The sequence below is a fragment of the Equus caballus genome, chromosome 20 (genome assembly GCF_041296265.1).
Source record: "Equus caballus isolate H_3958 breed thoroughbred chromosome 20, TB-T2T, whole genome shotgun sequence".
Lineage (NCBI taxonomy): Eukaryota > Metazoa > Chordata > Mammalia > Perissodactyla > Equidae > Equus > Equus caballus.
In genome coordinates, this window is record NC_091703.1 from 55,042,506 (window position 1) to 55,060,204 (window position 17,699).

The following is a 17,699-nucleotide window of genomic DNA, read 5'->3' on the forward strand; positions in this document are numbered from 1 at the left end:
CCACAATCCTATTCCTGCTCCTGCCTTAACTAGAGTGCCATTAGGGGCGGATAGGGTGTTTGGGGTAGGAAAGAGGGGCAGAGTAGGCATGAAAACTCCTGCTCTCTAACGTCATTTCCTGCTCACTTCACAAAGAGGAGAGAGAAATTTATGAGACCTGTAGAAATTGATGAGACTCTGTAAAGACCCCCTCATGAGCTTAGAGCAAAAGCAAATTGGAGTACAGGAGAGAACAGTGGAAACAACAATAGCGGAAGCTTCTCATAGTGTTCTCCTAACGAACGTGCTGTCACCATCTCAAGATGAAAGGCAAGTTTCCCTCCTTGGAAGATTTTCCCCAAGAGCACAGTGTTCTGCAGAGGAAGCAAGTTCAATGGGCGGTCCTTCCCACTTGCTCGTCCTTCAGATGGAGTGTGTCTGGAGGCCCTGGCAGCATCCAGCATGGTGGTAGGCGTTACATAGAGTTAAGCAAAAAAGGCATTTTCTGCAAAACAGGCGACTTAAATCTTTTGGAAAGTCAATGCTGATTCCAGGAAGCAGAAGGAAAATGTTTTAAAGAGATTTTTTCTTATAAAGAAACTTTTAAATACCTTTTCAAAGGCATGAATAGATTTATTTCATGAACTTCACACAGCTTATATTTCTTAGGCTAAGCATAGAATGTTTTAATAAACTATTCTGTAAATATTTATCAAATGTATTGTAGGTTTAATATTAAAATTGGTGTTTTGGGAAGAGAAGCATAAAATCCAGGCACAGGGTGGCAGACACAGTGATGTGTGTCCAGCTCCCTCTCTGAGCCAGGTCTTGCTGCTGAGCCTCAGGAAGTTTAGTCGGCAGACAGCCTCCAACTGTCACCTCCTCCAGGGTCTGCCTTGTCTGCAGAGAGCTGCTTCACTGAGGTCATACCTGGCCAGGACAGCCCCCATGGGTGAAGGCCTGGTCCCTGCCTGGATATGAGATGCTCTCCTGGTCGTGCTGTCTCCAGAACTCCCTAAGCAACTAGCCGGGCTCTGTCAGGTCTGCATCGCAGCTCAGCCCAGTCCTGCTTCTGCCCCTTTCTTCTCACCAGTGTTTATCCCTTGTACATAACTAGCACCCTGAACTTTGTCTTGGGATCTCTTTCTGGAAAACCCAACCTGCAAGACATGATTATTAAGGATCTTACCAGTAATTCAGGAGACAAGATTGTTTTATGGGGATAATCGATGATGTGGAAGAAAATACAAATGCTACAGCATTCAGAGGAGAGGGGGAGAGTTGAGCACTTCAAGAATCAGCTGTAAGCTCCTGGTAGATCCGAACATTTTTGGTTGAGCAAACCCAAGATACTTGAGAGTAAGAAGAGAGTACGGGCAAAGGGACCAATCTGAGCCAAAGCAAGTTGGGAGACTGAGGAAACTGGCCTGGCTAGAATGAAAGGTGCCTGTTAGAGAAGAGCTAGAAATTGAAATGTTGATTCACTTAAGATTAGATCTTGCTGTAGACAAGAGAAGAATCTCGTGATAGATGTTTACTGCTCTCTCACATTAAAAAATGAAGTTCAGAGGTTGTCAGTCCTGACCTTGCCTGGGGGCTCCTCCTGTCAGTTCATACATCATTCTATCATCTCTAGAGTGAAGCTTTTATCATCAGGGTCTAATGTGGCAGCTGAAGATCCAGCCGTCACCTCCAAATTCCAGATGGTGAGATGGAGGCTGAGATTAAAAAGGGCAGGCCACACCATTTTAAGGAGACTTACTTCTAATTACATCTCAATGGTCCCAGCTTAATCACATGGCCACAGCTACCAGTAAGGGAGGCTGCAGAACATAACCTTTAAGACAGGCAGCAAAGTATGCAGCTGAATTTTTTTTTATTGTACTCGAAGGATATATTGCCATATTCTATTTCAGACTGTGTAAACAAGTGAGACAAAATAATAAACGGGCTAAAATATAGTATCCTCAAACTGACCATGGCAGCAAAATATTTCAGAAATTATGGAGAAGAACAGTTATTTTATATATGGGTGTGGAATGTCAAAAGATTTTGGACATATCCAATTGGGCATTAATATTAATAATCACCTGATATATGTCAAGTGTTTTCAATATACCAGGAACTATGTCAAATGCCTTAAATCTGTTGTATTATATAATGGAGCCTATGAAGTAGGTTTTCTAAATGACCTATTACAGATGAGGAAATAGAGATTTCCAGAAATTCGGAAAATTGATCAAGGTCATGCAGCTTGTAAACGGCAAAGGCAGACCTCAGACCCACGTTTGTCAAGCTCCCCAGCCCAACCACTTGCACTATAGTGTGTGCATTAGAGCCAGCAAGTGAACACCCGGCGGGGGGAAGCTGGAGCTTGGGAGAGAGGGCAGAAGCCGAGTGTACTCGAGGGCCCGCTCCCACGAGGGATGAAACCGAGGGATGAAACCGTGAGAGTAGAGCACAACCCTCAGGGACGGGGGAACTCAGGCAAAGGGGAGAGGAGATATAACTGCTGAGTCTTTGGGCTCTTTATTTCAGAGGAGGAGAAGCCGAGGAGAGACAGGGGAGGAGCCAGGACAGAGGGCGTTCAGAGAGGACCAGGAGAAAGACTTCCTTGCTGACAAAAGGAGCCAACAAAGTCATTAACACAGATGTTCAGAAAAAAGACAATGATTTGAGCAGAAGAGGCCATTCATTGATTTAAAAAAGTTTTTTTTTTTTTTTTATGAGGAAGATTAGCCTGGAGCTAATATCTGCCTCCAATCCTCCTCTTTTTGCTGAGGAAGACTGGCCCTGAGCTAACATCCGTGCCCATCTTCCTCTACTTTATATGTGGGATGCCTACCACAGCATGGCGTGCCAAGTGGTGCCATGTCTGCACCTGGCATTTGAACCGGCGAACCCCAGGCCACCGAAGCAGAACGTGGGAACTTAACCGCTACGCCACTGGGCCAGCCCCTCATTGATTATTTTTAACAGTATTGGAAGTGGGATGTGGGAATGGGTGGGGGAAGATCAGAAATAGTGCATAAACTATTTAAGACACATATGGTCATCCTATTGTTAGTAATTGTCGGCAGTAACAGTTAATATTTATTGAATGCTTATTCTATGCCAGGTGCTGTTCCAAGGGCTTATGTGTACTAATTCCTGTAACCGCAACCCTGTGAGGGAGCTACTCTTAATATTCCTATTTTATAGATGAGAAAATTGAAGCAGTGAGAGGTTAAGTAATCTGTCCAAAGTCATACAGCTGTTAGGTGGCAGAGTTGGGATACAAGCCCAGCAGGCTGGCTGCTGAGCTCATGGTTAGTAGTCCAGAAAAGCCAAAGCTTCCTTTAAAAAGTACTGAATTGGTGGGGCTGGCCCCGTGGCCGAGTGGTTAAGTTCGCGCGCTCCGCTGCAGGCGGCCCAGTGTTTCGTCAGTTCGAATCCTGGGCGCGGACATGGCACTGCTCATCAGACCACGCTGAGGCAGCGTCCCACATGCCACAACTAGAAGAACCCACAACGAAGAATACACAACTATGTACCGGGGGGCTTTGGGGAGAAAAAGGAAAAAATAAAATATTTAAAAAAAAAAAAAAAGTACTGAATTGGCAAAAGTCCACAGATTTTTTTTTTTCTGGGGTAAAAATCTCATGTCCATTTTCATAGGATGTGTTAAGGCTAGTTGGTGATTATCCACTCTTCTTGCTGTAAAAAGCTGTTTTGAAGAGGGATTAGTTTTGTTTTATTTTTTCCTGTGTTAGTTTTTAAAGGAAAAAGTATTTTAAAAAGTAGTTTAACTGAAATTTGAAATCCGAGGGAAAATATATTGCATTCTTATTAGTAAGCTTATTGAGAGAATTGAAATGGTACATTATGGACCTTAGTAAATGTCTCCAGATAGAAAGAGGGCATTCTATCTTTACAGCAAAACATTTTGATAAGTATGCACTGGAACAATGATTTCTTGTGTGTCTCAAATTCCTTGATGCCTACAGACTGCTCAACTGAATGTCATTAGAGCCTCTAGAACTTATTTTCGCATAGTTTGGTGGCTCACCCGTCTCCTACACAGTCACATGTTGATTTGAAAAAATATGTATATATATACACACATAGCTGCACATGACACAGTATGGGAAAAATACTGGAATCCAAGACTTACAGATTGCCAGCCTGCTCAGCATCCCCAACCCTTTTCAGGTAACCAGATTTATTAATGTCAATATGTGCTTTCAAAAGACTGAGAAGTGATTCTTAAAATATTTCTACCAGAAGCACGATAGTTAGGTTTTCAAATAAAATAGTACTGTGATATTCAAAAACAAAGGCTTTTGAAAAGTGTTTCTGTTTAGAATTTACTGGTGATTAAAATAGGCAGATTTGAAGGGAATAGGTTTGCCTTCCCATGTAGACTTATCAATTAATAAAATCCTAAGTGAGAATAGAGTTTCATTATATACAGAGATGCAAAATATAAAGGCCAGAAAAAAATAATAAAAGTTGATCAGAAAGAAAAAGAAATCAAAATACTGATTTGAAAGAAAAGTATTTGGAATATATATTCAGTAAGAATATTTTTATGAAATTTTAAAATGATGATTATGTAACTGGCATTTATTGGTTTTAAATATATACTTAATATTGGATTGCTGGTTCCTTTGGGCAACTCAGTATCACACCATTCAGCTACGACAACAGTGACTAATCCTTTCTGAGAGTTTATCGCCTGGTAGGTGTCGTGTTGGGCGTGTCCCCTGTGTAATTTTATTTAGTTATCACAAAATCCCTATGAGTTAGATAATCTGGTTTCTTTAGGGAAATGATGGAGCCATTCTTGATTGTAAATTTTCAAGAATCTCTTTGTTTTAACCTATGGGCATTTTCGATAAGTGGGTGAAGTGCTTTTTTCAGGTAAGACGGTTGCTGCTTCTATTTGCTTTTCATGATGTACAAAATACCTTTAAGGGTTCCATTTTATTAACTTGAAATTTTTCCTTCTTACATCCTGCATGTTACTTCATCACACACTGTGAGAAGAAAATAAAGAAAAATATTTTCTTTATGTTATCTCCTATATTGCTTCTTAATATCTCATTTTTGAAACGGTAGCCATTTCTCCCCTAGGAAGCCTTCCATCCCCGAATTTGATTTAGTCAGAGAAGAGCCACTGGAAGGGTAAATTACAGGGCAGCTACTGAAAAGCTTTGTTTTATCTTCTATTTCTTTATACATGACCCATAGCACCTTTGATTCTTACCGCTTATTTTCTCGAGGGTAGGCGTACACTATTAATTCATTTATTCAACACATATCTAAATAGTATTTACTAAGTGTTAAGCATGAAGGATGCGGTCGTGATCCAGAAAGTCATCATTAATTCCTATCTTCACAGAAGACGGCAGGGCAGGGTTAGTCCCAGGACACCTCCCATCCTTTGGGAATACATTGGCACACTGTAGCCATCAACTGGATTTTCCCTGGATGACAATTTCTAAGGGGCAAAGACAAAAATCTCCTTTTTAGCAGTTGTGGGCAAGTCACAGGGTTTATAAAGGATCTTTTAGGATGATTGTAGACAAGGGTCAAGATGGTTAAAATCTGTCTGTTTTGTTTGGAGGGAAAACATTAAGGGGAGAAAAAAAGGAAACTGTGTAAGTAAACAAGGTAGAATTCTGATACTTGTATTAATTAGAGATTTTTGCTAAACCTCATACATTTCATCTATCCTAAAAGGAAAGAGAGAAATCAATATTTATTGAGTGCCTACAATGCTTTGGGCCATACACTAGGGGTCTTATATGTCACCTCATTTAGTTTTCACATCCACCCTATGAGATTTAGATGCTTTTATTATGCCCATTTGATAGATGAAAAAACTAACACTCATGGAATTTAAGTAACTTAATTATAGGTAGACTTATGATTTGAATCTGATTCTGACTCCAGCTTCCATTGTTTACATTAGTAGAATTGACAATTTGATGTTATAAAATATAAACAGAGCTCACATATTACTTCAGATGTTTTTGAAGACAAATATTTACTAAATATAATAAAATACTTATAAGCATGTTTAGTCATTCAATAATTTTTTGTGTGTCTGTGTTGTACTATCCATGTTGAAATTTATGTAACTATAGACATAATACCAGTGACAGTATAATTGTATTTTTGGGGGGTGTCTCCTATCCATTTTATAATTATGTTGCAAAATAACCATGCATTGCTTTTATAGCTAGAACTGACGTAGAAACAGTAAGAGAAGAATAGCTATGAAAGGTAGAAAAGTCAGAGTATGTAGCCACATTTTGCGAATGAATACTGGAGGTTTGGGGAAAATGTTCATCAGAGCCAGTTCTCCTGGGGAGGAACTATGTTAAGAACCAAATCCTTGCTGGCTACTGCATTGTCGTACACTCTGTACTGCCACCTTTCTTATCACTTTTCCGTAAATGAATATTTCTAAGGTAAGGCTGGCAGAAGGAGTCAGCAAATAAGAGCCAACATCTGCCTGAGTTCTAGCCAGGCAGACTTGGGTTCAAATCCAGTTGCATCAGGTGCTAGTTAAGCAAGTCATTGAATCTTCCTGACTCTCATTTTTCTTACTTGTCTAATGGACATAATAATTCTCTTGCTGGCTTGTTCTGAGAAATATAAGAGATGATGTATATTAAGTATCCAGAGCAGCATCACATACAACTCATTAAATAGTATTTCTATGTATTATATGCAGGATGAAATCTGCTCTCGGGATGAGTGGGTGAAGTGTTTGAGGTAGCCAGGGTGACAGACCACGGCTGCCGAGAGTGGGAGGAGTGATCCGGACCAGAGATGCTTTTCCCATTTTATTCATGCACCCCGGCCCCTCACACACTCTTTTGATGCTGATTTCTTCCATACACTCCTAAAACATTCACAGCTTTGGCATTCAGTGTGGGTTGCTATTTTTTTATGTGCTCTATACTCAAAGTGACAAAATTATACAGTGATTAAATCACTCCTTTCTCTATGGATCCTGACATTGTATGTTCCTTAAAGACAGAGATCTTTCTTGCCCTTCCTGAATCTTCCATACAACTATCATGAATGCACACAAACATTCATTTATTTAATGGACATTTATTGACCACCTAGGCACTATATTAGGAGCTGGGAGTATAGCAGGGAACAAAATAGAAATTTCCCTTTGTCTTTGTGCTTATGTTCCAACTGGGGAGCTGGATACTAACGAATCACTATATAATCGTATAGTTTTAATAGCAGCAAATGCTATGAAGAAGTCCAAGGGGCTGAGAGTGTGTAACAGGAGGTAGCTAACCCATGGAGTCAGGGAAGGAGTCTTTAGGTAGTCATTTTATGAAATATATTGTGTGTCAGAAATTCTGTTACCCTTATCATGCGAATGAAAATGATTCACTGTGGAATCTCTGAGGTTCTTAGAACTCAGCAGGGTGAAGAGGAATTGAGGAGGGAGAGGTTGTTGGAGAGCATTCCACGCAGAGTAGCATGCCAGTCATTCCTCTTGCTCCATTTTCTTAAAAGATATCACTGTAAGCCCCTCGTATTATCCCCACCCCTAACCCATACCCAATCTCTACGTATGAGACGGGAGAAATAGCTGTTACTGAACACATGGATTGCCAAACTTCCTATATGGCCTATTATGTCACGCCATTTTAACCTCACAACAGTATTGATATATTATTATCTCAAGATTTCTAGTAAGTAGGCTGATTATGTCTTGGTTTGCCCCAAATAGTCCCATTTTATGCCTGTTGTCCTAAAGTAATTAATAACAGTGCCCCCCATTTCACGCTTGAGAGTGTCGCAGTTTGTGTGATAAATTCTATGGTCGTAAATAAAGCTCAGAGAGATCAAGAATCTGCCTTGTGTCACACAGCTAATAAGTGGTAGAGGGTAGGGGATACCACATCAGTGCTCTCTGACCTACAGCCCATATCCTCTCTACTATATTGCAAACACAGTTAGTTCTACTCTTGTGTTGTACTCTATTTTATTCTTCCAATCAAGCTTCGGTAGCCCAAGACGAAACTGACAAAAACTGGCTTTGGAACATCTGCCTTCAGTTATTCTAAGAGTCATGTATTTCTATAGAATGTAAATGAAAAGAAATGAGGGACGAAGAGAAAATATAAAATGTGTATAGGAAGTAGTAGTTCTTTCCTTGATGTGTGTGTCTTTACACTTATATTTAGCTTATTCCTTATGTTGCCCAAGCGTGAGGAAGCTTGTTTAAAATGCAATTGCTTCTCAAAGTCAAGATGTGCCTCTAATGACAAATCGTCGGTTTTCGTTCTTTTCTTTGACAAGATACCCTGTGGGTCGGGGTGGTTCACATCTGGCTCTAAATGTAAAGAGCTTAGAACTTTAAAAAGTAATCAGTTAAACCCTCTTATGTTTGAGCTATTTTCATAACACTTTTCAAACATAATGATCAAAATTGAGTAATTAGATAAAATTTTTCACTGTTGGAATATGATGAAAGCTTTTTGAAGGCATTCTTCATATATAAATATATCTGGAACATAAAATAAGATGCTATTTCTTCTCCTTTTATTTTAAATAGAAAATGCATATAAATCGCATTATACCAACAGTCATACTGAAAATAAATATTACTTTCTCATGCTCCTGTATGAAATTATGATGTAAACTCTAAAGATGCTAGTATCACTCTATCCGCTTAGAAATAAGATTTTGTGAACTACAGTCTGTGTCAGAATACTGTGTCTCTTATGATGTGTATAGAAATGATTCACCATGGAATCTCTGAGGATTTCTATTAAAGAATATGCTTTATCCTGACTGTTTGCCCCACACTTTATTAGTACCTCTTTGTATATGTTTCAAGACCTTCTAGTCAATTCATCACACATTTATTCAACTCATGTTCCTGTGCTGCTAAATATGTTGCTCGTGAACTGTTGGCACGAATGGGTTTATAGTTGGTAGACCTGGAATCTATACGTCTTCTTCCTTTCTGTGTAAGAGCACATCTGAGGATCCATCTATCCCACTGTGCTCTCCTCCCAGCCTAGATCATGAATAGCATCTTATTTAGTAACTCTGTGGAAACTCTTTTTAAATTTGTTTGAGCAAACTACCTTCTTTTCGTACATTCATCAAATATCACAGCAGAAGGAATTCTCTACGGACTGTCCAGTTGGGCGGTTCACACTGCGCGTGGCATAGTAGTGTGCAACAGGCAAGCCAGGGCTTCTGTGGCCAAATAACTGTGAGAAACTGTGGCCTAAACCAAGCTTGAAATGTGAGACCCCTCCGAAAGGAGGATATAGAATATACCACTTTCTAAATTTATGTGACCATAAAACTCCTATATCACTATTCATCTTGCAAGGCTGATTATTCTAAAGAAGGCACATAGGGCAACACTGATCTAGAATCTTATTTTGTAAACAAATTGTCCCTGAGAAGTTAAGTGACTTACCCAAGACTTCACAGCTATTTGAAAAACCTGAGCTCAGAACCTATTCTGTCTGCTTCTGACCTAGCTCCTTCCATAGCTTTGAGCATCCTGATCTCTCTTGCTACAGGTGTTTGTAAGTGAGAGTCATGGGAAGGGAGCTGACTGCAAATACTCTCATCCTGCTGCTTCTGTTAGCCCCTACACTTTTGGTTCTTGGTAAGGACCTGTGAAACCCAACAACACCTGTTCCAGTGGAACTGAGGAACTTGAGGAGACCCAGCTGATTCTGTTTTCTTCTGGGCACTCAATTCAAAGTTTACCAAAATTGTTATCATTTTCATTAGCAGAAAAGAAGTGTAAGATATGTCCACAAATAAAGAGATCACTGTCAGTCAAGAAGTTCGCTAGATAAGTATTTATTGAGTGCTTATATGTGCCATGTACTATTCTAACTGCTAGGAAAATAGCAGTGATCAAAACAAAAGCCTTGCCTTCATGGAGTTGAAAATCCAATGATGAAATAAAAAAAATAATATAAAAGCAATAGAGGTTGGTAGGTGCTCTGGAGAAAAATTACGTGGGCTGGGCGGATAGAGAGCTCCGGCGAGATACTAGAATTGGGGTTGCAATTTTATGTAAGATGACGAGGGATGTTTTACAATTCAAGTGGCATTTGAAGAGAGACATGAGGAAGTGAAGGAACAGTAATAAGCTTGGGAAAACCTTTCCAATGAGTAGAATTAGCATGCTGTAGGAGTGCACAACACTCATCGTGGCTGGAACTGAGGGAGCAAGGGGGAGAGTTGTTGGGAGCAGATCATGAAGTGGAAGCAGGGAAACTAGTTAGGAGGAAGTGATTCAAAAAGGTGATGAAAGTAGGTTCTGCTACTAGGGTGTTAGAAGTAGAAGTAGTGAGTTATATTCATTTTCTGGGTTTATTTTGAAGGGAGGGTCAAAATATACTGATATATTGATGGGAGGTTATGAGAAACAGGAATATTAGTGTATTGACCAAAACTGATATAGTGATGGGGCATAATGGAAAACCAAGACAAATCAATATAAGCCCACCATTTTTGGCCTACGCAATGAGAAATAGGTACAACCATAAGCTGAGGTAGGGAAAAATTGGGGGTGGGGTGGGGAACAGTTTCAGGAGAAAGACAAGTAATTTTATTTCAGATATATTAAGTTTCAGATGTCCATGAGAAGATGCTAGTTGGATATGTGAATGTATTATCCATGGAAGCCGTCCAGACTGGGGTAATAAATTTGGAACTCATTGGCTTATAAATGCAATTTAAAGCTGTGGAACTGGATGAGATTTCTCCAAGGAGTGACTTCCGGGCTACTTCAAAGCTTAAGGGTCAGATGGCACAAAGCAGACAGAGGAGTGTCCAGGGGCTAGAAAGAAGATCAAGAGAAAATGGTGTGCCAGAAGCCAAGCTAAGAAAGTGATTCAATAAGGGGAGAGTGACCACTGGCACTTCTTCCTGATGGATAAATGTTTGTTATCATTATCTCTGTTCCTCTTTCAAATTCTGACATGAATGAGTCCTTATTCATTTCTTCTAAATATCTAATTATGTCAAACAGTCATATTGGGCACTAGATTTTCTTCAATACTTTGAAGCTTCTGGCTACTTGAATTAAGGAGGGCTACTAGTGTCCTTTAAACTAGGAGGACATACCCCAAAGAGAAGAGAAGCTACAAGCAGTAATAACAAGAGTAGGAGCAATCCAGATGAAGTTAATACACAGGCCCAGTACGGATGAGGCCAAACTTAGGCTGTGATGGAATCTCACACATATTTAATGAGATATCAGAATTCACTTTAAATACTGTACACTCAATTCTGAATGTGTGAATTGGGATAATCCTGATTGTGGTCCCTGGAATCACCTATTGCCCTGGTGACAGGGATCTAAACTCCTAGCAATTCCTATCTTCAGAGGTAAAACACCGTCCAGGGCTAAAACAGAATGAGCAGTGTCCCAGTGTTGATCACCGGAAACAGGAACTAAGAGTACAGACACTAAGACTGAAATGTCCCTGGGAACGGCCTGAGACCACGTCCCCATGCTGTCTATATTCAGCACATCACCTTCCCGTTTCTCTAACTTCACTCTCCACCGGTGTCTCCTTCATGGGACTATAACTCACGTTGAGAACAGGGTCCAAGTCTTCTTTATCTTGATGTCTCCCAGAGCTGAGTGCCTGGCACTCAACAGGTGTTTATTAAGATAAATAAATGAGATTTCTAGTACCTTCTTTTATCAAGCACAAGGCATGAGAACAGACAAATGGATGTCTGAACAGCCTTGGCAGCTGGATCTGTTTAATCATTTACATGTTTCTTGGCAAACTTTTGTGGACTAGTCTATTTTTTTCTCAAATTTGCTTCCCAGGTCAGGAAGAGAGGCTTTTTATTCTGTGTTATTTATTTTAAAAGTAATATCCTAAGAGTCTTTTGGATGGAAGACTTTGCAGTAGTATTTGTTTAGTAAGAAGAGTGAAGGACTCCCTACTTTGGCCATCCATTAATGCCAGATTTTAAAGAGTTTTGGATTGTATTTTTCTATTCCAAACTTTGACAAACTTTATTTTCTTTTGCAAAAAGATTACTCAACAGAGCAGTTTGTGTTCCTTAGTAGGAGAGAGATCGTTAAATGTTTGTGTTTATAAAATGCATCAGGGTCTTGTACAGACCCTAGATGACTTTCTCATTAATAGGAAAAGTGGTTGTAATTGGAGGATAGACCATCCCTTCCTCCCCACCCCCCATCCTGTGTAAGTAACTTACTTGCTCTTCATAGTCCAAGACTGAGCCTGTGTTTTAAACCAGATGCCATCATTTTATATTCAAATGAGGATGGTTTCTATAGAAATTGTCCTAAATACATATGCCTTTGAGGCTATATGTAGATACTAACCAGATGGCTGAAGCACGCTATTATAATGCATGGCCATTATGTGTTCATTTTAAAGTAAAAATTATGACTTCTATCAATATAAGAAATAGTCTATAACACTAATAGTTATTAATCAATAAAACAAGGGAAAGAAAATGATTAGAGAAAAGTTGCCAATAAGACACAGCAAAATAGAAAAATAATGGATTAATTTAATTGCTTCTCATGGTGTAAAATGATCCAAGGAAGAATTCAAGTAGGGCGAAAGATGGGAGCTGAAGTATTTCCTCTCCCAAATTTGATTGTGCCAACTTGCGTAAATATTGCTTTATGTTTGGGAGAGGGAATGAGAGAAAGGAAAGATCAGAGACGGAAAAAAAAAAAAAGGAAAGATCAGAGGGCGAAGAACAGAATGAAATACAGGAGAACAGCTTCATAGCTGTTTTGATCCACTTAGAATAAACTGATGGAACCATTGACAGAGGACTGGACTGTCACTTCCTCTAGGGGAGCCACACACTAGAATGTTGAGATGAGTGTGCTCTCTAGGATTTATTAATGCTACTCTTTGATTTTTGGATTCCCCCATTGAATAAAATTAAAACACCTCAATTTGAGATCTTTGATGATTTAGACTTATCTGCTTTTCTAGTCTTATTTACTTTTACTCTCATTTATCAAACCAAATAACAATAGTACTAACAAGAGTAACATGTACTAAATTATTTGCTTGGCACTGAGCTAAGGCTTTACGTAGTGAATTTAATTGTAATTTTCACAAGAACCCTGTGAAATGAGTACTATTCTTATCTGTATTTCGTAGGTGAGAGGACTGACTTTTGAGAGGTTCAGATCCACAGCCAGTGAACCATGTGACTCTGGGGTCCTGTCCCTCATGACCATGCCTGGTGCCAGCTGCTGTTCTGATAGGTGCCTTGGCCTAAACTTTTCTTTCTGCTTGAAATAAATGCTACTCTATCCCACTTTCATGGGTCCCCATTCCCTCCTCCCTCTAAGGGCAACCCAAATGCCACTTTCTCCTTGAATTACTCCAGGTGGCTGTGATCTTACCACCCTCCAAAAGTTCCTCTTAAGTCACAGACCAGCCACAGGGCATCAGCTTATGGAAAATGCAGAATCTGAGGCCCCACCCCAGATCTCCTCAGTCAGAAACTGCGTTTTGACAAAATCTCCTGGTGGTTTATGTGTAAAGTATGAGAACCACAGCATGGGACTTTTCCTTTTTTTTGCTTTGTGTCCTGTTATTTGCCTACTTGTTTTATATTCTCAATTGGACTGGAAGCTCTTTGAGGGCAGGAGGGTATTATATTCTTTTTTGAGGATCCATAAATATACGTGGCATAGAAGAAGGCATGCAATTTGTTTAGTGGTATCACACGGCACTGATGTTCAAAATTTAGATCATTTTCTAGGTCAAAAATTACTGCATTGTTTGGAATAGTTTTCACCAGTGTGTTAATAGAATCACTTTGACAATTATTTTGCTTGCAATGTTTCCACAAATTCAGGCTTTTGATAACATTGAAAATGTTAAGAGGTATAATCAAGGTCTCTAAAATAAAATCGTCTTTTCTTCCCATGGCCTTTAGTCTTTAACCAGCCCTGGGGACACAACATCTTTCATTGCCAAAGCACAAATATAGATATTACCGATTTGGAGAAAAATCAATGCTTAGAAAATAGAAAGACTGAAGACTCCTATCCATTTCTTGTGTGAAGTTCTGGGGTTTGCCTGTCTGCAGTCAGGACACTCCCTGTCTTCCAGGAACCTTGGAATGGAATTTTGTTTTGATGGATATTTGATTCCAAGCTTTATTTTGGAGCTAATTTGATTCATAGCAGAACTTCAGTCACCGCAGATGCTCCTATATTGTTGTTTGCTATTTATAGGCCATAGACCAATAAAGTTATTGATGTTTGGAAACGATCACTGTGTGTTTTCCAGTTCTTTATTTAGACACAGGGTTTACATGTATTTGTACCTTAGAATGTTCTCGCTGAGTGTGACCAACTGGTCATGAGATTGGCAGATGCTCAGGCCCTTCGATCAGCTTCTCCTTGCCGCACAATCTGGCTTCTCTCTTCTTTTTGCAGAGTATATAATTGGAATACATGCATGAACAGAAAAGAGGGCAAACACGTATAGGTGGCAGTTTTTTTTGTTTTACTTCTACTGGCTCCATTTCAGCAGTCAATATCACCTCTCACGAAATTCCAAATCCGAAAATCATCTAAGCATGAATCTACCCTCTGGAGCTGACAACATTCTCCAACTCCGGGAGGATTCCACTTTACCTCTTTTTAGAATTCTTTCTTGCTGTGTGAGTCTGTGTGTTGTTTTCGTGAGAGGCTCCCTTCCCACCTCAGTCATTGGTTTGCTCACTCCCTTATGTGATGAATCAATGCTTCCAGAACAGGGGCTTCCGAGGGACTGCAGAAACATTTACTTCCAAATGAACTCGTGCATCTTGGCAGGGAGCGTTCAGACCACACCCCAGGTAAAAGGAAGTCTTTCCTTAATGCTTTCAAAAACTTTTACAGGCTGTGCACTGTGATGTTTGCTGTAAGAGGGATTGCGGGAGAGCCGCCTGGGTGTACATAAATTTGACTGCATGTCAAAATGAAATGCTATCTACAGTTAGTGGAAAAGGAGAGCTGATAAAAGCAAAGCTGCTTGCTGGGCAACCAAAGAAAAAGCTCAGGACTGCCCTTGGCGTAGTGTCGCTGCTAAGACACCCTGGAGTGTCTCCTCTCAACAGGAGGCTAGTGGCCATCTGTGAGTGTGGGTGTCAACATCGGGAGGAAGAGAACTTTCAGGGAAATAGAAGAAAGGAAGGCATTGCAGCCCGACACTGAGCAAAGGAGCTGTTAGCCTGCATGGTATGGGGGAAAACAATTTCTGAAATTATTACTTGGCTATCTGATGAGACGGTGACAGTCTCAGAGATTTCAAGCGCTGGAAACCATATTTAGGAAGAGATTTTAATCCTTTCAGCTTTGATTTCTTTCATTAAAATAGTTTCCCAAGGATAGAAACTAAGATGCGTTTTTAAAAGGCACTGACAAGCGAAAGTGTTAATTGGCATTTGAGAAGTGCAATGGTATTAACATGCATCCGTTTCTGCTTTGTGTGCAAAATGATTTTTCATCACCATAGCGATTCGTTTCTGGGCTCCATTGGAACTTGGCCACAGTGTGCAGTAAACAGCAAATATATTTTTTCTCTTTCCTGAACAAGGGGTTCAGCAGTCTACCGCTGACACGTGGTTCTTCATCTAAATGTTGCAGTGTAATTTCAAATCCTTTTCCAACTGAAATTCTGTGCAAAAAAATTCTGTTCATCCTTGGTAAGATAAGAGGATGCTAGGAAAGGCAATGAAAAAAGCCCCATGCTAACATGGTCCTCGCGGCTTAAAAGTGAATACCAAACCATTGCCCTTTTTGTGGTTCTGAAGATATCCGTGTGGACAGGAATTCATCCCTGATCTTGTTCTCTAACAGCAAACTAGGAAGATGAATAGGTCTTTAGTCCTATCAGGGTTTTCATTTTTATGTTATTCTTGAATGTCATTACGCATTGGTTCGACTAAAATAAAACATTGTTCTACACTGGTGAAGAAATTTTATGTAAGATATGGGGGTTTCTGTAGGAAAATATAACAATAAAGTAGAAGAAAATAATTTTACTTCTTTTCAGTTGCTTTCATTGTCAACAAGTGTTTATGCTTAGAAATTCCTTTGAGGGCATTGTTATAAAAGCACAGCTTATTCATGGAAGCATCAGTTTTCATTCATACTTTGTTTCCATTTTGTTCATTTATAGCTATTAACCTTTAAAATTTCTATAGTTTATGATGTATCAATAGTGGAAATCTACTTGTACTTTAGAGATCTTAAGTTAGCATTGAATTATACAAATTGTACAAGGTTTTTGGAGAAGTAAATTGTTGTCATTGTATATCCTTTAGAAGGCAAAGCTAGTTATTGTTAATAACAGTTATGTGTATTTCATAACCACAGGGCACTTATACCGAAGCCTTTCATACATCAGTATGTAAAATTTCATTTGGATCTAACTGAAGATAGACTTGTAGTCATCATGTCGGGAGATGAGGGTGGGCCTACAGAAGCTGCAGATGGTGCCACAATTTCACCTCTTCTTGGACTTCTAAAGGACTATCTTTATTTCCTACCCAAATGAAATTGTACAGTGAATTATCTGAACTACCCTCAATGATTTTGTTGCTAAAACCACTCTCCATCCATCACGATATTGATGAGATTAGATTTATAGAAACCTTCCTGGAAAATAATCTATGTATAAAGTGTGTCATATTGTGTATTGCTGATAAGACTAGTGGGCTTCCCAAACCTCACAAGGGATCTAACGTCCCTTCCTGCAAAGAATAGGATTGGTTTATTATTTTCTGATGATAAGCTGCAACCTGGGAATTGTGTCATGGCTGCAATGAGGGAACAACGACAAATGTCTTTAAAGGCAGAAAAGAATATTAAAAAATGAAAGTTGGCTCAGAAGGGTTTGTCTGAGTATTTTATAGTTGCTAACAAACATGCATTGTTTCAAGAAGGCATAGGTATTCTAGTTTTTCAGTTACCAGAAAGTTATACCCTATAAGTGGTCCAGAGCTCCTTCATTAGGCCTGTAACTCGGGTGAAATCTTCTCCAAGAATATCTAGTTCTCTTTGTTTGATTTCATGCTCACACAGAAAATATCCGCTTAATAATCTAGGGTCCCAGGTAGCCTGTTCCAGGTACCCGATGACCCCAGGCTCACACTGTGCCATCAAGCTATCAGTCTCGCTCTCTAGTCCAGTCTTGCCATAAGCATGGCTTTCATTTTCATAAGGACGGCCTTGTCGACATTCTTGTCTTCCAGTTCCTTGACTTTCACGATCTCAGTGCCCTTCCTGTTTTTTAAATCTCAGATACTCAGTCTCAAGGCCAAAGTCTAGACCTTATAATTATCTAGGTTTACCAGACTTCTAAATCTTAAGCTCTCATATACCACACATCATGGCCCCAAGCCTTTCTCCCAAACATTCACCATGCTGTCAAATCTGTTTTCTGAGCTACAGAGACCTCCAGTTCCTTGCATCTGAGGTCCCTCTTCTTTTCCTGTCCAAACTGAATGCCATGGTTGATCATTTGCTCTAGTCTCATCAGTACCCTCAATTTCTTTATACTCACAACATCCTTCTGCCAAAATGACCTCCAAACATCAATTCTGGAAATGCTTACAATTTACTTTCTCTGTTCCAGTGATAGGCAGTTGAGCATTCCTGTAGATTATATAAAATAGCCAAGCAAATTGCTTCACTATCAATT

General features: G+C 39.6%; 1 protein-coding gene across 50 annotated transcripts in view; it reads left to right on the plus strand.

Moving 5' to 3' along the window:
- MLIP (muscular LMNA interacting protein) overlaps positions 1-17,699 on the plus strand; it is a 244,675-nt gene that overhangs the window by 99,535 nt on the left and 127,441 nt on the right. For 2 of the 50 annotated variants that reach the window (XM_023625105.2, XM_023625110.2), the window contains exon 1: positions 3,395-4,170. The exons of 47 other annotated variants lie outside the window; for them this stretch is intronic. In XM_023625105.2, the coding sequence (XP_023480873.1) occupies positions 4,093-4,170 (78 nt within the window). In that variant the 5' untranslated portion in view covers positions 3,395-4,092. Of the gene's footprint in view, positions 1-3,394; positions 4,171-14,693; positions 14,851-17,699 lie in introns of those variants that run through there. One more of the 50 variants, XM_070244753.1, reaches the window with a different exon arrangement.